At 41.7% G+C, this 21,788-nt stretch overlaps 1 protein-coding gene across 7 annotated transcripts in view; it reads right to left on the bottom strand.

Annotated features, from left to right (window-relative positions):
* Positions 1–222: 222 nt before the first annotated feature.
* Positions 223–21,788, bottom strand: part of PARN (poly(A)-specific ribonuclease) — a 198,772-nt gene continuing 177,206 nt past the window's right edge. For 4 of the 7 annotated variants that reach the window (XM_033235687.1, XM_033235683.1, XM_033235692.1 and 1 more), the window contains 2 exons: positions 11,213–11,406; positions 223–959 (listed from right to left, as the gene is read on the bottom strand). In XM_033235687.1, the coding sequence (XP_033091578.1) occupies positions 904–959; positions 11,213–11,406 (250 nt within the window). In that variant the 3' untranslated portion in view covers positions 223–903. The remainder of the gene's footprint in view (positions 960–11,212; positions 11,407–21,788) is intronic. The other 3 variants (XM_033235686.1, XM_033235684.1, XM_033235685.1) reach the window with 2 other exon arrangements.

The raw sequence follows: 21,788 nt of genomic DNA, 5'->3' as shown, positions 1-21,788 counted from the left end.
TCTATCTGAAGCAGGTGAAGCAAAGCAGCGCCATGAGCATTTGTCATTGCTGTGATCTGTTTAAACAGAGAATGGGCTGGGACATGTTGTAGATTTGCACGATTTCACACACACACACACACACACACACACACACATGTATGCATACACGCTGCCATAGCCCGAGACCACCATCCAAACAAACGAACAGACTCTGGAAAGTAAACACCGCACCATGATAAGAACAGAAGTTAAGCCTTTTACTTGTACATCCCCCATGAGAAACTCACATCTTAGGAAAAAGGAACTCTACATAAATATGCCCAACGGCCAAGGGCATACAGCAAGCCCCCTCATGGGTGGACGTGAGTGAACATCTTCCTGATGGAAGGACAAGTGTGAGAATGTCATGTTTTCAGGCATCTATGGTGGGAAGCAGGGAGGCACAACTGATTTCTCCACTGGGAGACCAACTGAGGGCTGCAACCGCCTCAAAATCTCAGCATGAGAACATGCACAGGCAGGGAAGTACACCCCCAAATTCATGATCACGGCAGCTGGAACGTCAGCTCTTTCTGCAGATTTCATAGCCAACACTCCCCATCAGGCGGGTTCTTAAGCACACTGGGTCATGACAGGAAAGGCCTCACACAAGCAACATGGAATTCACTGGTTAAGCACGTACACATTCATGACAGCCTACAACCATGATGAGTGTCAATGTTAACAGGCCGTTAGATTAAAAAGGGAAAAAAACCACAGCCACAAAAATAAAACCTGTTCCCCCCACCTCAGGAGACAACTAGGTTTCCAACCCCTCCCATACCACATTTGATTAAGTTAAATACAGTATGGCTTCCAAATGTGCCAGCCGGCTCTTGCTCACAGCGACAGCACCAGCGGTTTGCTGCCCTCAGGTCCTGGTTACCATGTGTCAGGAACTTCAAAGAGTGTGGCAGGGCTGTTCATCGAGATGCTTCCTGGTGGGAAAGAACGAAACAATATGAACAGCAGGACGGCACCTTGAGGAGAACACGACACGACCAGCAGAGAGACAGAGGGCCTGTGACAGCTGCACATGGGGCCAGCGTCTGGTGGCACAGTCATGCTGGAAAGAGTCCACAGACAGGTCTTGTCTAAGGAGGGCACTGCCCAGCATGGGAAGGTGAAACCACAGAAACATCACAGGGGGGCAGAGGAAGCACCTCCCCACCTCCAGCATCTATCTACCTATTTCACAGGAGTTAAACTGTAGCCATGCACAGTATTCCTCACTGAGCACCATGCTGGATTCTTTGCTGGCACTACAGCGGGCATTTAATTCATACAATCTTCATTAAAAGGCCACCAAGGTGGTACCACTATCGCCATTTTACAGATGCAAGAACAGATTGAGAGAAGTGGGGTAATATTACCGGATGTACAGAGCTACCAAGTGGCTGAGATGGGGTTTGAATCCTCCCACAGGACCAAGATCCCTGCCAAAGTCCCCGGAAACTGAGTTTCTCTGTGCTGTGCTATGGCTGTGCCTAGGTGAGAAATCTCAGGTGGGCAGCTGTAAGGCAGAGGGAAGCCAACGAATAGGGGTTCCAATATCTCAACAGGGGCAAAAGAAGGTTGCAGCTTTTTCCAGCTTTGGTGAAGCTGGCTGGGGTCCTCTTCTTGGATTGAAAAGATCTCTCCAGTGACAGTTTCACCTCAATGTCAGAAGTCTTTCTTTTTTATTCATGCCACTTTCTACAATAGCAGCAGCTGCGGCCAGCAACTGAGCTGGGATCTGGACTTCAGTGAATGTGAGGGAAGTCAGGAAAGAACATGTTCATAATGGAAAGTGTGGCCCGACCAGGCATCAGCTGCACAAGTGGTGCCATGCATTAAGTCATAAAGTAGGGCTGGCGGGGAAAACTGGCAATCTCTCTTCTAGCCAAGATTTCAGAAAGGGAGAGAAGTCTTTAATGATACCTCCAATGGGAAATAACTTTTAAATATGGAGGGGATGCAGTGTCTTACAAACTAGGGAATCATATCATTGAGTTCAGAGTGGTTATCATCAATAACAGGGATGCCTAAAGATAACGAAGTCTAAACACAAGAAAAAACATGAAGAGAATTTCAGCTAACATGAGAATTCCCACTTCTGATCATTTACTGTGATAAGATCCAGGGAGTCAGGATGAAGAGACCGGGAGAGGGTAATCGGAATCTTTCTGCCCTGGGTCTCATCGCTGTGAACAGGCACATTCTGGGACTCCCAGTAAAGACGGCGAGACCACTCCTGAGAAGTGAGGGTGGGCAGGAGATGATCCACTGAAAAGGACTCACGGGGTCCAGACAAGGGGCCTGTGATAACGTGCAGCTAGCCTGGCCTTCCCAGTCACACACTGATACAACAAGCACTGAACTGTATGAAAAGAAATATCCACTAAGGGCACTTTTATAATTCACATATGAAAGAAATATTGCAGTAGCCAATTAGCCATTCTAAAGGTAAAAGCTACAAGGCCAAATGTGGGGAACTGAAGTAAATTAAATCCAGTTCAGAGGAAAGAGGAAGATAAATTGCTAAAAGCAACTGCACTGCAATACTTGTAATCTGCACCTGCCAATCTGCACCTGCCATTAGTTGGGGTGTGTGTGTGAGCGCACAGTGAGCTATCAGACATACAGGAAGTGGTTCCATGAAGAGCTAACAGGAAATAATGGAATAAGCAACAAGTTCTGGAGTAAGGCAAGTCAGGTTGGACCATTTTACTAGCTCCATGACCTTGAACAGGTCTCACTGCTTCGTCTAAAAGATGGACCTAGTACTATTTTATGTTGCATAGGACTTCTGTGATACAGCAAAGTTGCTGGGTAAGTTTTTAATGAACACTAGGTCTCTTCCCCTTATCAATAAGCTGATCCAACATGGAACATGGCTGTTCCCCAGGAAGCCAACAGTCTATAGTAAAAAAGATGCTAGTTTTCACTGCCTACCTGTGCAGCTGCTGAGCAAGAATGATGTGTACAGAGGGGCCAGAACTGTAGGAGCCATCTACAGGAGACCCGGACCAGAGGGGAAATGAAGGCCACTGGTGTTCTTTCCAGCACCTTCCAAAAAGGGAGAGCTGTAGATCAACAAAGGGCCAGTCTCAAAACTGGCAGATAAGAAGGTATGGTTTTTAAAAAGCAGCAGCTATGGTCAGGTTTCCACAGAACTCATTTTCACAGCCCTATTTTACTGGAGTGTAAGGAATCATTTAGGAACAACTTTTCTTTTTAAACAGATACTTGGCTGTGTGTGGTGGCTCATGCCTGTAATGCCAGTACTTCAGGAAGCTGATGAGGGAGGGCTTGAGCCTAGGAGTTTGAGACCAGCCTGGGCATCACAGGGAGACCCCACCTCTACAAAAAATTTAAAAATTTGCCAGGTGTGGTGGCACACATATGTGGTCCCAGCTACCTAGGAGGCTGAGGTAGGAGGCTCACTTGAGGCCAGGATATCAAGGCTGCGGCGAGCTGTGATAGTGCTACTGCATTCCAACCCAGGTGGGTGACAGAGTGAAACTGTCTCAAAAAAAAAAAAAAAAAAAAAAAAAAAAAAAAAAGGAGGGAGGAGAGAGGAAACAAACAGATGTTTAGAACATCTGTCTCCTGCTACAGTGGACCTTAATCCATAGCTTGCATTATATACAAAGATTAACTTGAATTGTACATTTTAATTGTAAAACCTAAAACTGTAAAACTTCTAGAAGAAAACATAGAAGAAAATATTTGCAACTTACAATTATGCAAAGATTTCTTAGATACGACACCAAAGGCATAATCCAAGAGGAAAAATCTGATACACTGGACTTTATCAAAATTTAAAACTTCCACTCTTCAAAAGACACTGTTAAAATAATGAAAAGAGGCTGGCTGCAGTGGCTCACGCCTGTAATCCCAGCACTTTGGGAGGCTGAGGCCAGCAGATCACGAGGTCAGGTGTTTGAGACCAGCTTGGCCAACATGGTGAAACCCGTCTCTACTGAAAAAGTACAAAAATTAGCCGGGCATGGTAGCAGGCACCTGTAATCCCAGCCACTCAGGAGGCTGAGGCAGGAGAATCACTTGAACCTAGGAGGCGGAGGTTGCAGTGAGCCGAGATTGTGCCACTGCACACCAGCCTGGGGGACAAAGCAAGACTCTGTCTCAACAACAACAACAACAACCCACCACCACCACCACCATCAACAACAACAAAATGAAAAGAAAAGCCAATCTAGAATATATTTGTAAAACACTTAAAAGGACTTGCATCCAGAATCTATAAAGAACTCTCAAAATGCAGTCAGAAAATAACCCCAGAAAAAAGGGAAAAAATGAAAAGATATTTCACCAAATAAGAAATCCAGATGACAAAAAATCACAAGAAAAGATATTTATTAGTCATTAGGGAAATAAAAACCAAAGCCACAATGAGATACCACTACATACCCATTAGAACTGCTGAACAAACAAGCAAAAGGGGTGTGTATCAATATCAAGTACTGGTGAAGATACAGAGTGAGCCGAAGCCTTGTATCCTGCTGGGGGAAATCCAAAATGGTGAAGCCACTTTGGAAAGAGTGTATCAGTTTCTCATAAAGTTAAATATACAGTTATCATACAACCCAGCAATCCCACTCCTAGATATTTACCCAAAGAAAAGGAAAACTTAATTCATACAAAAACCTGTACACAAATATTTATAGCAGCTTGATTCTTGGTTGCCAAAAACTGGCAACAACCTAAATGTCCTTCCCCTGGGCGATGGATAAACAGTGATACCTGCATACAGTGGAATACTACTTAACAGTAAAACAGAGTGAACTGAGGATACACGCAACACCACAAATCTCAAACGCATCATGCTAAATGAAAGAAGTTAAACGAAAGACTCAAAAGGCTAACTATTGCATGATTCCAGGTATATGACATTCTGGAAAAGGTAAAATCGCAGGGACAGAAAGAAGACCAATGGCTGCTGGGATCTGTGTGGGGGTCGGGGGAAGGATCAACTCCAAAGGGGCATGAGGGAAATTTCTGGAGTGATGGAGTTCTATATCTTGATCATAGTGGTGGTTATACGACTGTACACAGATGTCAAAACTCATCAAATCGTATACCTGAAAGTGATGACTTTCATTGGGTGCAATTATATCTTACTGAAGCTGACCTGGCAAAAGATATTAAGAACAGTGTTTTAAAAGAAAACCAACAGAATGTTAATATGAAATACTATGCTTGTAGTTAAGATTATTTAAAGGAGGAAAAGGCAGGATACAAGCTGCATGCAGGGTGTGAGGTTGGCCGCAGAGCAAGAATGCTTGTTACCACAGCATCAAGTAGGGGACTGGGGGGGCTTGTCTTCTATTTTTCTGCATTTTCCAAATTCTCATGCTGAGTATGTTATTTTTATTAACCAAAACAACAAAAAATTAAAAGATGGGGAACACAAAAGGTGAATATTTCTGCTTTTCTCCCCTTTACCTAACTGGAGTTGAAATGGAGAAACTCGAAGGCGTAGGCATTGCTTTTTCCAGGTGAATCCCAAATGGAATCTAAGAAGCTGCACAGGACACCAGAAGCTTCCCACTGTATCCTCTTCCACAGAGTGGAATCTGTACACAGGAAGGTCCTTTGGGAAGCTGCACACAAATTTCTAACTAGGAAATGCTCAAGGGGGTATGCCTTGGGGCCAATTTCCCACACCAAGAAGGTGAGACCCCTTCCTGCAAGGCTGATGACATCCTGGAGTTGCCAGGAGGAACAGGGAGGGCACAAATGCACACTGAGTGCCCTGCCTCTGCCTCACTGCACAGCAGCCCACACCTCCTTCTCCACGTTCACTGCAAACCACACTTGAACATAGTAATTAAAAGGCTCCTTGGGAGGTTGCTCGGCTGCCTCAGCCTGGTCTCTCAGGTGACCGACAGCAGCAGCTGTAGATCTTGTTTCTGACTTTAATGAGACCTATAACAGCATGAGGAGACTGCTGCTCTAAGTAGGTTTCTAAATTTTTATACTGTAACCCTCAGGGTTTCAGCTTGAAAAGTTCAGCAGGTTAGTCAAGACTCCAATAAAACTCCAGGTTCTCTGGCAAACACTTAAAAGGTCTAACATGTTGTTTTAAATGTTAGGGGGGAAAAGACTGTGAACAATGTCTCTATTTACAGGACAAAAAATAACCAGGAACAGTCAGTGTATCTCCTTTGGGCACGCCTCTGTAAACACTGTCTAACTAAGGTGCTGATGGAACCTGTGCCTAGGGACCAGCCAGCAGTATTTTCAGAATGGAAAGCCCAGGCAGCATCAGACCATCCATGCGACCCTGAGATTTTCCAGAGAAGTGGGAGGGTGAGCAACATTTCTCCAGGCCCCAGGAACACACCAACAAGAACAAGTATGTGACAGAGATTGTCAATTAAACATGACCTGGGAAAACAGTCACACTTCCTAAAGACATTTTATTCCAGCATTAATGGCATGCAGAAGTTTTCCTTTGCGTACCAATTGAGTATGTACCTAGAACTGCTCGGATGGAAAGTGGCTGGCACTACCAATCAACACAGTCATATCAATAGAAAAGGAGGGAACTTATGCTGTACGTTCACCTCCTAAAAATAGGATCAAAACAACCACACTTAAGAGAAAAATATTTGCTGAGTACATAGTATATACATAAACTAGAAGGCCTGAAGGAGAGTGGTCACTCGGCTTCCCTTCCCTTCCTCCCTCCTCTTTCTCTCTCTCTTTTTCTCTTTCTTTCTCTCTCTTTCTCTCTTTCTTTCTTTCGACTGAGTCTTGGAGCTCACTGCAACCTCAGCCTCCCGCCTCAGCCTCCCAAGTAGCTGGGAGGACCACCATTCACAGCTAATTTTTGGATTTTTTAGTAGAGACAGGGTTTCGCCATGTGGGCCAGGCTCGTCTCGAATCCCTGACCCAAGGAGATGGAGTAACAGGCGTGAGTCACCATGCCCAGCCTGCTTGGATTTCTATCGAATGACTTTATCACATGAAAGTCTAGATTGGTAATTGTTTCTGATCTAGAACAGCTGCAAGAAACACTCACCTTTGTAAAGAATCCTTCATTTCCTCTAAACTTTGGATAAGTTTTCCCAGCCTCCCACATAGATACTTTTAAGTCTGCAACTCTAAGCCTCAGTTTCCTCTGTACAACTGGGAAAGAGTATCTGTGTCTTACTGCATGTTTAAAAGGTCTAGACAAGACAATAAAGGATGTTCCTAGCACACTAATAGTATAAACTCAATAAATAGTCCTGTCTTCCGCTATTTATGTCATTTTGTTATTTGGGATTGGGTCTCTAGTACTTAATTCTTAGTGTATCTTCAATATCAAAATGTATACTATGAGTTCATGTGCTTGGGTCAAGAAAAAAATCAAAAGAAAAAGAACAGATACAAAGAGATTACATTTTTTTTTTTTTTGAGACGGAGTTTCGCTCTTGTCACCCAGGCTGGAGTGCAATGGCACAATCTCAGCTCACTGCAACCTCCACCTCCCTGGTTCAAGCGATTCTCCTGCCTCAGCCTCCCGAGTAGCTGGGATTACAGGTGTGCACCACCATGCCAGGCTAATTTTTGTATTTTTAGTAGAGACGGGGTTTTGCCAGGTTGGCCAGACTGGTCTCGAACTCTTGACCTCAAGTGATCTGCCCGCCTCGCTCTCCCGAAGTACCGGGATTACAGGCGTGAGCCACTGCACATGGTGAGATTAAATTTTTTAAAATGTGTTTTGTGTGGTATTTGTTGAGCACCAGTTGTTCTGGAATTGCTACAACACACGCTATTCCAGCGTCCTAATTTTTGCTACTTCCTCCTTGGAGGAAGTGCCCTGTTATGTCTTTCATGCCCTCACTGCCAGTGCTGGGCCCCCAAGCCCTCGAGGATCTGCTGAGTACCTGCTGAGACACTTTTCTGAGTACCGGAGCTCAGACCCAACGCCTCAGCACCGTTTTGGGTTGGACAGACTTTGTCACGCCTTGCCTAGCACTCCAATACAGTTCCCGCCACCACCCAAACCAGACCCTCGCGGCTCCTAGCAAACTCTAAATACCTCTGAGAGTTTAATGCAGCCCTTTAACAGGGCTTGAACTTTGTACTCGCACTCATTATGGGACCTTATTAAAGTAAATGAGCAAGCCAAATTGGTTGATTCCACAGGTTCCGCACCTGATATCCTGACCTACATCCTGCTGATACTAATAGGATTAAACACTGAAAACAAACCAGGTGGAAAGGATCCATTAAGTTTCCACCTAGCACTGTCAGGGGTCTTGCTCGATGAATGGTGCTCCAGAAGAAAGCTCGATTCACTCAAGTTCTCTGATTCAATTAAAAGTTGTCAAGATGTCTCTTTCTCTCTCTCTCTTTTTTTTTTGGTAGCGCTGACAAAGAAGTACAAAATCTACAATTTTTTTTTTTTAGCTCAAATCTTGTGGCAGTGACAGCTTTACTGTCAATGGGAGGAAAAAAACCCCTATTTTAATTACAGTATTATAAATTCAAAACCCTAAATAACTTATAGAAAGTTTTCACTTAAAACGATGAAAGCTATAAAAGGAACTAATTTATTAATGCCATCTATTATTAGTTATTTTAATTTAAATATTTTTCAGATTATGATGATATAGAGGGGAAAAACGAAAAGCTTGTCCCTGAGAAGTAATAAACTAAAAAAATCCAGAAGAGACAGATATGAAGGACAGGAATACAAGAGGGGAAACCCTCCTGCCCCTCTAAATTCTGCTCAGTATGATCTCTAGAAATCATGCTGAGATTTATTATTTTAACATTTGGTGAGCACATGAAACATGACAGTGGTAATAAAGGTCTCAAATTTGAAGACTAAGGATGTTACAGATTAAAAACTTCTCCAATACTTTTTCTTTCTTTTTTTTCTTGAGACAAGGTCTCGCTGTGTCCCCCAGGTTGGAGTACAGTGATGCGATCATAGCTCATTGCAGTCAAAACTCCTGGGCTCAAGTGATCCTCCCGATTCAGCCTCTTGAGTAGCTGGGACTACAGGCCCGTGCAGCTAATATTTAATTTTTTTTTTTTTGTAGAGACAAGGTCTCACTATATTGCCCAGGCTGGTATCAAAACTTCTGGGCTCAAGCCATCCTCCCGCCGCAGCTTCCCAGAGTGGGAGGATTATCGTTCTAAGCTACCATGCCTGGCCCCCTCCAATAGTTAATTCAGGGAAAGGAGTGGAGGTAAGTAAAGAGAGACACCCAGAGTCAAGGAGACAGCTAAAACATCCAATCCAGGCTTCAAACACGAGTTTAAGTTTTCTGTTGAAATTCAGTTTCAGCATAATGTATAAAAAGCATATGTGACATTTTTGCCACTTGTCTGTTTTCATTAATATCAATGAGATTCAGAAAACTCCCCACAGTCAGATCGGGCCACATGCAAAAGTGGATTAATTAAAACAGTGATTTCATAGCTTGGGTATGAATCAAGTTCCACCGCTTGACTACTACTTTCCTTTGATTTGATTGTTAGTTTTGCTAACCGTGACAACTGTCACGATGTGAGACAAAGGAGAATGATTATAATTGTGTCTGGGTCAGTGTCTCTCAACACATAACCTTGGTTAAAAGCACTGGCTTTCTTTTGTGTGTGTGTATGTGAGACAGGGTCTCTCTCTGTTGCTCGGGATGGAGTGCAGTGGTGTAATCTTGGCTCACTGTAGCCTTGACCTCCCTGGGCTTAGGGAGTCCCCTTACTTCAGTCTCCTAAGTACCTGGGACTACAGGCACGCACCACTATATCTGGCTAATTTTTTTTTTTTTTTTTTTTTGAGACGGAGTCTCGCTCTGTCGCCCAGGCTGGAGTGCAGTGGCCGGATCTCAGCTCACTGCAAGCTCCGCCTCCCGGGTTTACGCCATTCTCCTGCCTCAGCCTCCCGAGTAGCTGTGACTACAGGCGCCCGCCACCTCGCCCGGCTAGTTTTTTGTATTTTTTAGTAGAGACGGGGTTTCACCGTGTTAGCCAGGATGGTCTCGATCTTCTGACCTCGTGATCCGCCCGTCTCAGCCTCCCAAAGTGCTGGGATTACAGGCTTGAGCCACCGCGCCTGGCCTCCTGGCTAATTTTTGTATTTTTAGTAGAGACGTGGTTTTGCCATGTTGGCCATGCGGGTCTTGAACTCCTGACCCTCAAGTGATCCACCCGTCTTGGCCTCCCAAAGTGCTGGGATTACAGGCATGAGCTACCAAGCCTGGCCTCACCGGCTTTCTTGTAGGACAGACTTAATGGCTCTGGGACTTTGGGTAACTCACACAACCCTTTGGGCCTCCATTTTCTTAACTGTAAAATGGATAATGATGACTATCTCAAGGATTTAAATGAAATAATTTGTTACACATTAAGCACTGTCCTGGCCCCAGTAGTAAGCACTCTATAAGCAGTGGCTATAATAACTGTCACTGTGACTGCTGCCTTGCTGGACCACCCCCAGCAGCAGGGAATGGCCTTTTCCATGTGCTGACTGACAAGATGCCCTTCTGGCCTCTTGCTCTGGCCCTGTGTGGCATGTGTGCATGAAGGGCTGAGTGAGGCACATCTACGGGTTAGAGAGGACATGGGATTCAGTTCAGGCAGGCCTGGGTCTGCCTTTCGGCTGTGCTTCTTAAGAGCAGCATGGCCCTGCACACTTGGCCTCCCTGAGCCCAGGCATCTGCTTCATCAAATAAGGATGATGAAATAAGGAGAGAAATGGCTCCTACTACAGCATCTAGCATGTAGTAGACTCTCAACAGGTGCTAATTTCCTGTTTCGTTTGCTTCTTATATAATTCTGCTTAGGAGAGAAATCCAGGTTGCCTGGGGGTTTTGCTGGAAACAGTGAAAACTCTGCTACTGAAAATAACATGTAGGAGGGGCCTCAGCACACATTTAAATGCACATTTTAAATACTGAGGCTGCTTTAAACACATCAGCAAAATCTCTACACCAGGGAGGAGAGAGAGATTACCAAAATAGACTAGCCATCTTTAACAAGGAGACCCCCCAGGCCTTATGCTACCCGAGCCAGAGCTTTTTAGGATTCCTCAAATTAAATTAAATTGATCCTAAAAATATCTGCTCTGGTGGAAGACTACATGGGCTTTGCCACCAAGTGAAGCCTTGCTATAATTTCTCCCCCAAAATAGGAGTTTCTAGAGCATTTAAAGAGTCCACAGCCTTCAGCAAGATCTAATACAAACCTGCTGGAGAAAGCTCCTTCTTCATTCTTTTTAATTTCTTGGCCTTTTTCCTTCCCTCTGAGAGGGGCTCTGCACAGGAGTCAGTCTGCTCAAGCTCAGCGTCGGAAATCTCCCCGGACGCTCCATCCTCCAGGCCAGCTTCCTCTTGACTAGGACTCAAATTTCTCTTTCCTACTGTGCTGGGAGCTGTAAAACTGAAATGCAAAAAGTGGAACAACATGAAAGGTGCTGAGAGTTACAGGAAGACTAGTCTATAAAAATATTTTAATACTCTTAATTCTATTAACACTCAGCCAGCCATCAACAACATGGGTAGCTGCTGCCTCTGTGTAAAAATTAAAGACCTTATTATGAACTGAAGTCTGAAAGTTTACCTATAACAAGCTTATTCAGAAAAAAGTCCTAAATTATGCTTCTAAATAGATATATACAAATCTAAGGTGATCCGAGTGCTCAAGAACAAATTTGTAAAGTTCCTAGTTTCTATTTTGATAAAACTATTGTAACGGAATAGTAGAATAGAATAGTAGAGACACTATAACTAAATAATAGTTTTGATTACATTAAATCAGAAGACAGGATTATTCCCTTCATGTCTGCCTAATGGATAAACAGCAGAACTGCAGAATTCTTCAATCAGTTTGCTATCCCACTGCTTAAAATTTGGATACAGTTACAGAGCATACCCCACCTTCATGTAATCCTCTTCCTTTTCAAAAAGATGACTTGTTAAATGTACAATTAAATCTGGTTTCATTTTGAAGGCTTTATAGGATTTGACATATTGAATTAAATCAGATTATGTGTCCTGATTTTTCCTTAAGAAAATGTTCCCTGAAATACAACTAGATAAAAACCGCATCCACATAGCCAGTGAGTCCTTTCTCCTCTAAATGGGTCTTAGAGATTTTTTTATTATAGCCCCCAAGTTATGAAAAGCCCCAAATACATTCAAGGCATTCTATTTAGGAGATGCCATTCAAGCACACGGGGAGGGTGGGGAGTGAGAGAGATAAAATGATCCTATCAGCTTTTCCTAGGAGGTGGGTGCTTTTAAATTTTATCTATCTATCTATCTATCTATCTATCTATCTATCTATCTATCTATCTATCTAATTATTTCTGAGACACGGTCTTGCTCTGTCACCTAGGCTGGAGTGCAGTGGTGCAATCTTGGCTCACTGTAGCCTCCGTCTCCCGGGTTCAAGTGATTCTCCTGCCTCACCCTCCCAAGTAGCTGGGTAATTTTTTTTTTTTTTCCCTGAGACAGAGTCTCACTCTGTCCCCTAGGCTGGGGTGCAGTGGCACAATCTCAGCTCACTGCAACCTCTGGCCCCCGGGTTCAAGCGATTCTCCTGCCTCAGCCTCCTGAGTAGCTAGGATTACAGACATGCGCCACGACGCCCAGCTAATTTTTGTATTTTTAGTAGAGACAGGGTTTCACCACGTTGGCCAGGCTGGTCTCGAACTCCCGACCTCGTGATCTGCCCGCTTCGGCCTCCCAAAGTGCTGGGATTATAGGCTTGAGTCACCACGCCCAGCCTCTGCTAATTTTTGTATTTTTAGTAGAGGTGAGGTTTCGCCATGTTGGCCAAGCTGGTCTTGAATGATGGACCTCAAGTGATCTGCCCGCCTTGGCCTCCCAAAGTGCTGGGATTACACGTGTGAGCCACCACACCCAGCCAGGAGATGAATAGTTTAAAATGTTCTATATAAAGAACTCTGGCTCCCTAAATATTCAAGTTCCTCCACATTACTCCTGCACTCAACATCTTCCCTGAATCTGCCAACTGCACTTGACGGTACACTCAGGGGACGGAGGAGAACACACTGCCTTCCTGGTGGTTCTCTAAGGCATGGGAAGCAGAAGAGGCTGGAGCACTCATCCTCCTATGACTGGCTGGCTAGCCTTTCATTTGTCCTCTTTTTCATGTCTATTATAGACAGCTTTCTGAAACATCTCTTTTAATTGAAGAACTATGAAAAAAAGTGAGGGTATTAATGGTAATGTTTTGGGGGGGGCTGTTAAAAATGCATGCTAAAGTTTCCTGTTTAAAAACTGATAATACCTTTAAGAAGATTTTTTAAAGACTAGAAAAACTTTGGCTGATTTCAGAGAATTTAGAAAATTCAGAAAGTATAAGAAGATAATAAGGGTTCTTCTATCACGAAAGGGGAAGAGGCCTAAAAATTCTTTTGCATTGTAAATTCAGGAACCTGGTAGCCTCTGAGACATACATAAATGTTTAATGAAAACTCAGCTAGAACCACGGGCATTAAAAATACTCTGTGAAATACAAAGTCTAGAAATAGCCCCAACTGTACATAGAAATCTACTGTATAACAGTGGTATCTCTAAATACTGGGGCATATATGGACTTTAAAATAATGCTGTTGGGACAAGCAGAAAAGGATAACATTAGAATCATTCCTCACACCGTATGAAAGAATAAATGCCTAATGGATTAGATATCTAAATGCAAAAATGGGAACTTTACAGGTACTAAAAGAAAACATGGGTGAATGCCTCCAAAATCTAGGTGTAGAAAAAGGTTTTCTTGTCATGTCTCACAATCCAGACATAATAAAGGATTTATGAATGTGACCTCATAGATGTAAACATCTTTTGCAGGGCAATAAATAACATCAGCAAAGACAAATGACAAACCAGGAGGAAATATTTGCAACCTGTATCACCGATAAAGGGTTAATGTCTCTAACAAATTATAACTCAAACTTGAAGAGAAAAAGAAAGACCAAAAGTCCTATAGAACACTGAAAAAACTATGAATAGACCGCTCATTACACACGCTCCTTAAACACATGAAAAGATGTTCAACTCCATTCATAATGCAAAATAAAAACACTGAAATATCACTTCTCATCCACTAGGTTTTTAGACTGGCAAAAACCTTCAAAAGCTTGATAATATACTCCATTAATAAACTGGGGAAATGGTTCCTTTCTCACATTACTGGTACGAATGCAAAATAGCACGATTTATTCTTATGGAAGGAATGTGGCAGTATCTAACAAAACCGCATACACTTCCAGGAATTTAGAAGCTATACCTCCTACAATGCAAAAATATGTATGTACAAGTTTTTCATTACAGCATTATTTGGAACTGCAAAATACCGCAAAGTACCTAAATGTTTAAGCATCAAAAACTGGTTGAATACAAAACAGTACATACAATCAATGAACTACTAAGCAGTTACCAAAAAGAAAGATCTCAAAGAACCGAAAATGATTATGGAATGATTTCCAGTAAAATATGTGCAAAAAGCAAAGTGCAAAAGAACAACTTATGAACCTGGTATGCCCAATCTTGAATAGGGTGTGGGAGAGAACTGCAAACAAATCCTGAACCCTTTAGTAGGTTTGCTTCTGTAGTAGAATGAGTGAAGCAACTCTGAAAACACTTAGCTGCATGATAGCACTGGGTAAATCAGTAAATGTGCTGATGCTTCTGGAAGACAGACATAAACATATTAGAATAAGGGAAGATAAGGAAGAACCCTTTGAGGATAGACTGAAATTGGAGATATGGGTTTGGGCTTGTGATTTCTAAAATAAGTATGCGTATATGTGTTCATATTTACGTATACATACACATATATATACATGTATATTTATTCAGGGATAGATAATTGTATCTATCCAGGCACAAAATTCCCAGCTCTGTCTACAGAAAGGACATAGAAACACAGACACCACAGTAGCAATGGGCATATCTACTGTCCAGATCTTAGTTTCTAATACCCTACCAAAAGGAACCAGGGCTCCTCAAATAAGTGGCTGATTCCAGGCTCAAGGGAGATAAATTATAAAATGAGTCTAAAATATTTTGCAATACCAAAAAGTAAAAAACTTTTAGGCATGTCACAGGGAATAGGAACCAGCTTGAACGGAAAGGACTCCCACTGGGAAAATCTGAGACAATGTATGCCCTCTAATTTATTAGGGGGCAGTAATAAATTCTGAATCATTGAAAAAAAAAAAGGAATCCATGAGTCTACATCAATACGTAAGACAAGGAGAGGGAAGGGAAAGAAGAACTCCAACTCTCCACTATAAACCTAAATTTAAATTGCTTGGCACATCATCCAGGATCCTCTATCATCTAGGTCCCAATCTGCTTTCCTGGCCTATCTTTCACTAGGCAGCCAAGCTGCAGAAACTATATAGGTTTACCTAACAAAGTCCATTGTCCATACTCTCCCACATGCCCATCATCCCACCAGAAGTTTATCAGCCCAAATACATCCCACACTGCCCATTTCAATGTTACCGTTCATGCTAAGACCCTACTGCCCATCTCCTCCTGCTCAACATCACTCTCCTCCAGGAATGTTCCCAATCCCTGTTTACTGTTCTTTCCTTTCCATGCTTCCCATAACACTCTGCTTGTCTGTCTCAAGAGGACTTTAACTCGTTCATCTTATTTTTTATAACAAACCGAAACTAGGAGCAGTACATCAACAGGAGAATGGACAAACTGGGCTATATTCATACAATGAAATATAATTCAGCAATTAAAACATGAATTACTGTTAACTCCAACAACACAGATGTATCTGAAACATTCGAAGTGAATAAAGCCTTCACAGGAAAGGGTGGATATTTTATAAACCCATTTATATGAAATTCCAGAAAAGGCTAATCTTCAGAGAAAAAAATTCAGAAAAAGGACAGGTATGGGACGGTAGGCAGGGATTGGCTGGTGGAACATGAGGGAACTTTCCGGGGTGATGTTAATTTTCTGTGTCTTTATAGGAGTATGGTTTGGTCAAATCTCCTATCTTGGCCAGGTGTGGTGGTCCACACTTGTAATCCCAACAGTTAGGGAGGCCAAAGTAGGAGGACTGCTTGAGCCCAGGACTTCAAGACCAGCCTGGGCAATGTGGCAAAACCCCATCTCCAAAAAAAAAAAATATAGAAAAAATTAGCCAGGTACAGTGGTGACATGCCTGTAGTCCCACCTATTTGGGAGGCTGAGGTAGGAGGACTGCTAGAGTCTGGGAGTTTGAGGTTTCAGTGAGCCATGACCATCCCACTGCACTCCAGCCTGGGTGAGAGAGACCCTGTCCCAAACAACAACAACAACAACAACAACCACTTCATATCTCAACATCATGTGGCTATTCTATGGACATAGAGATTGATTCATTTTAGCATTAACTGCAAGCAATGATTTTGAAGGCACGTACTAGAACACACTGGTTGTGTCCTAACCACAAGTTATTATGGTATTTTTGGCCAACAAGACCCATGCATCTGTAATGCTCCTCTCCATTAACAACTGACTGCTATGCAACAGGGACTCCGACAGATGTGCTTCTGCAGGGTTCTTGTTTCTATGTAACATTTAAGTTTACAAATAATTTTCCTGAACAGTTTCTCAATTAATTTACAAATTTATTTAATTATTTATTTATTTATTTATTATTTATTTATTTATTTAGGGACAGAGTCTTGCTCTGTTACCCAGGCTGCAGTGCAGTGGTGCAATCTTGGTACATTGTAACCTCCATCTCCCCGGTTCAAGTGATTCTCGTGCCTCAGCCTCCCAGCTAATTTTTGTATTTTTAGTAGAAACAGGGTTTCACCACGTTGGCCAGGCTGGTCTTGAAATCCTGACCTCAGGAGATCTGCCTGCCTTGGCCTCCCAAAGTGCTGGGATTACAGGCGTGAGCCACTGCACACGGCATACAGCATATTTCTTAATTGCTAATCTGTAGTTTCTGCTCTCAAACAAGTCTTTCGCTTCCTAGGAGAGGTTAATGGTTATTGGGCATCCTGCCTGAGAAAGCTCTCAGATATATGTGGAATTAGTTTTTCATATAATGTTTCTATATATATGTAAGACCTGCCATCCTCTAATAAAAATAAAAGCTGTGATTATATCTCATATAACTTAACTACGGCAGTTTTAAATAAAAAATAGTTTTAATTATACATTAAAAACCAGATATATGTAACACTGCCTTTATAAATATGATTATATATTTGGAAGGTACTGCTGTGCACACGTGTGTGTGCACTCGTGTGTGTAGCACTCTCAATATCTGCATGTTGATGAGGCATTATTTTACTAACTGATTTTAAATGTCAAAAGCTAAAATGAGAGGCAAAACAATCTCCCATTCGTATGGCCTTATTTTACACACACATTTTTTTATTTATTTATTTATTTTGAGACGGAGTCTCGATCTGTCGCCCAGGCTGGAGTGCAGTGACCGGATCTCAGCTCACTGCAAGCTCCGCCTCCTGGGTTTACGCCCTTCTCCTGCCTCAGCCTCCCGAGTAGCTGGGACTACAGGCGCCCACCACCTCGCCCGGCTAGGTTTTTGTATTTTTTAGTAGAGACGGGGTTTCACCGGGTTAGCCAGGATGGTCTCGATCTCCTGACCTCGTGATCCGCCCGTCTCGGCCTCCCAAAGTGCTGGGATTACAGGCTTGAGCCACCGCGCCCGGCCTACATACAGATTTATAATGTACAAAGTGAGCTAGTTTATAATGAATACGAAATGGACATTTAAATCCACTGTAAGAAGTGGTGACTAATTAAAAAATAAAATGTCACAGACACAGCTTGGTATGCTAAAATTGAACATTAAACTTTGATTAGTGTTTTGTTAAAAGCTAACTATCCATCAAATTCCACAAGGATGAACATCTCCAGTAACTTTTTCCTTTTAGTAGAAAAAAATATTTGTTTATAGAAAGACCATATTTTCAAACGCCTACAAATACCTTTTTCCATAAAACTGTAACAAAAATCTAGCTGCCATATGAACATCTTCCCCATTTTAAATTAGGGTATTATTTACATGTAATGGAATTCACTTATTTTAAATGTACAGTTTGGTTAACTTTGGGAATTGCTTATAACCATGTAACTATTACTACAGTTGAGACAGAACAATGCCCTTTCCCTAAAAAGATTCCTCGTGTCACTCTGTACTCAATCCACGTTGTCACAGCAACCATTCATCTGTTTACAGTCCTATTTATGTAGTTTTGCCTTTTCCAGAAGTTCATGTGAATGAAATCACACAATATTTAGTCTTTTGTTTGATTCTTTTCACTTAGCATAATACTTTGAGAGTCAGCTACATGGCTGTTAGTACTAGTACTTTATTTCATAGTATGGCTGGATCACAATTTATTCATTTACCAGTTGATGGACCTTTGGGCTGCTTCCAAGTTTTTGTCATTATAAATAATGCTGGTATGAACATTTGGGTAAAAGCTAGCTTTTATTATTAAAAACACAAGTTTTTATTTTTCAAAGACAAATACCTAGAAGGATTTCTGGGTGATATATATAATTTGCAATTTATGTTTAACTTTACAGAAAACTGCCAAACTATTTATTGGCCATCTGTGTATCTTTTTTGAAGAATCTGTTGAAATGTTTTGACCCCATTCCCCTTTTCAAAAAACGGGGTGGTTTTCTGATTTGCCGAGTCTGTATTGTAAGAGTACATATGATCATGATACAACTATTTTGTATGTAGATACAACTACTTTATTAGATCTGCAGTTTGAAAATTTTTGGCCCGGCGTGATGGCTCATGCCTGTAATCCTAGCACTTTGGAAGGCCAAGGTGGGTAGATCGCTTGAGCTCAGGAGTTCAAGACCAGCCTGGGCAACATGGTGAATCCCCACCTCTATTTAAAAGAAAAAAAGGAAAAGAAATTTTTTTCCCACAGTGTGTACCTTCTCTTCAGTTTCTTAATAGTATCTTTTGAAGAAAAGAATCTTTAATTCTGATTTAGTCCAATTTATCAACATTTTTCTTTTATGGCTCATGCTTTTGTTGTCATATCTAAGAAATCTTTGCCTAATGCAAGATACTAAGATTTCCTTTCATTTTCTTCTTCTACCAGTGGTTATCATTTTAGCTCTTCCATTTAGTTCTATGAGTCGCTTTAAGTTCATTTTAAATGTGGTGTAACATAAGAACAGAAATGTGGTTTTTGGCATAGTTACCCAGTTGTTTCAGTACTGTATGTAGACAAAACCTTCCTTCGCCTACTGGATTAGCAGCACCTCTGTCAGGAATTTTTGTTTTTTCCAAATTCTCAACAGTCATTAGCTTCGAGATTCAGAAATGAGAAATTCAGAATTCCCAAATCATAAAATATTCTGCATTTTTCATAGCACTGTTATACATTGTTGAATAATGAGTTATAAATAGCAAATCACTTTTATGTGATACAGTTATACTGAAAGCTTCAGGGGTTAGTTCTACAAAGATATAATAATATATGCACAGGTTATTATGAACGAATATACTGTGAGAAAAGCATGTATTTCAGTAACATGTAAACATAACCTCTACCTGATATAGACATTTGTTAACAGAAAACATTAAAAACACCGTAGCACCAAATGAATGCCAAATAAATATCATTTAAAAATTGAAAGATGCCACAAATATTTAAAAGTTATTTTTAAATGATCTTTAAAACACACAAGCATTAATTAACATTTGTTTTGTGAAAAATATTCCAAATGTAGAAAAGCTTCTTCCATGTTATGCTGAACATTGGTCAAGAGATGGTCAAACTCTTCAGTGTGTCCAAAGCAAATTGCAGTTGGGATTTCGACTATATATGGCTTCATATAAGCCCAATTTCTTTCCTAGTGTTGAAAATATTTTGTCTGCTTGCCTTTGATTTTGCCTTGATTTTGCTTTTCCTAATTCAAATTTTATATCAGCTGATTTCACACTAAGAGTATTCCACAATCATATTCACACATCTTCTCTTTACATTTCTCCTGTAAAAGTATTTACAAAGAACTGTAGCCTACATTAAATATTCAAACATTGGAAAACACCAGTGAACATTATTGGATTCTATGAAGATAATGTAACATTTGGCTATCCTAGCAAGGTTAACAGCACTACACAGGAATCATGCTTCAAAGCTACCAACTTAAGGGCTGCTGCCAAAACGTACATCTTCCAACAAGACTTGCAGGATTTTGTAAAGTGTACTCACGTGCATAACTCAATAGATTTTTACTGAGAAGAATGACTCACTATTAATAGCAGGCAAGGCCATAAACACACACTTGCAATATGGTGACAGTGACAAGCAAGAATGACTTGATTGGACTGTGACCCCTTCTCTCCTACATGTTGCTGTCTTGCTTCTGAAATGATGACCTTAATCTATGACTCTATGTGTCGCTGACTGTGCTCTTGCCTTTCACCTGATGCTGGATAATTCCTTTAAACTAGTAATGCCCATGTTGGCTGTTAAAATTTTAATTCTTGCAGAATTTTTCCTTTTCCTGATTTCTTGACTCATTTTTCTCACAATTTGGAATAAGAGTCCAATGTCTCTAAATGCCAAGAAGGAATTCCTGCATGGAAAAAATATGGGAAACCAACTGATCACACATATGTGGTTGTATTCTTGGACTCTCTATTCTGTTTCGCTATCTGTCTTTCCTTACCCAGCCCCACACTGTATTACTACAGTTTTACAGTTTTTTTTCTTTTTTTTTAAAAAAACCGATGGGGTCTGACTCTGTCACCTGGGCTAGAGTGCAGTGATGCAATCACAGCTCACTGCAGCCTCAGCCTCCCAGGCTCAAGTGATCCTCCCACCTATACCTCCTGAGTAGCTGGGACTACAGGCATGTACTACCACACCTAACTAATTTTTAATTTTTTTTGTAAGGATGGGGGTGTCTTGCTATGTTGCCTCAGGCTGGTTTTGAACTTGCGGGTTCAACTAATCCTCCCTCCTTGGCCTCCCAAAGTGCCGGTATTACAGCCGTGAACGACCATGCCTGGCCTACAGTAAGTCTTAAAGACAGGTAGAAAAAGTCCTTTAGTTGGCTGGAACGTTCATGCTGCTGTATAAAATAACAGTCCCCTTTCATTTTAAAGAGCTGCTGTTTACAACATTCTCTTATTTGGTAACTGTATATGACCCTTTGAAGCTGGACACATGTACACTCCCATTTTGCAGACAAGAAACCTCATCTTCAGGGTAAATGACCTCCCCCAGGTACTGCTGCTGGGCAGGTCTGAGATTGCACTCCAAGTTCAATGTTCTTGGCACTGCTTTATGAACTCCCATCTTCCTAGGGCCAGCTCTCCTCACTGTGCCAGTCTCAACTGAAAAGAGACCACCCCCCAACCTCCGTGGAGGAGTCCAAATAGCCCCTTACCTTGTCACATTCATTCTTTTGCCCTGTTTTATTTTCCTCCTCCTACTTGCCTCTGCCTTGCTTCTTATTTATGTCCTTACTTATCTATTCTCTCTCTCTGCCACCAGAATGTACGTTACATGAGAGCAGGCTCTTAACTGCTTGTGCTCTCCATACCTGGCACAGGGCCTGGCACAGAGTAAGTCCTTGGCCAAGGTTTGCTGAATGGATAAGTGAAAGCTACCTCCTTAAAAGCAATAATGCAAGTGACAAACAACAAACTGCTTATTTCATCCTGAATTAGAAATAATATTAACATAGTTTACATTCCAGTGCATGGGCAGCTTCTCCTGCTAGGCTGAATGAAAGCACATTCCCTACTAGATGTAGCTAAGG

The sequence above is a fragment of the Trachypithecus francoisi genome, unplaced genomic scaffold (genome assembly GCF_009764315.1).
Source record: "Trachypithecus francoisi isolate TF-2019V2 unplaced genomic scaffold, Tfra_2.0 Lachesis_group15, whole genome shotgun sequence".
In the NCBI taxonomy this organism is placed as follows: domain Eukaryota; kingdom Metazoa; phylum Chordata; class Mammalia; order Primates; family Cercopithecidae; genus Trachypithecus; species Trachypithecus francoisi.
This window is presented reverse-complemented; position numbering and strand designations above follow the sequence as displayed.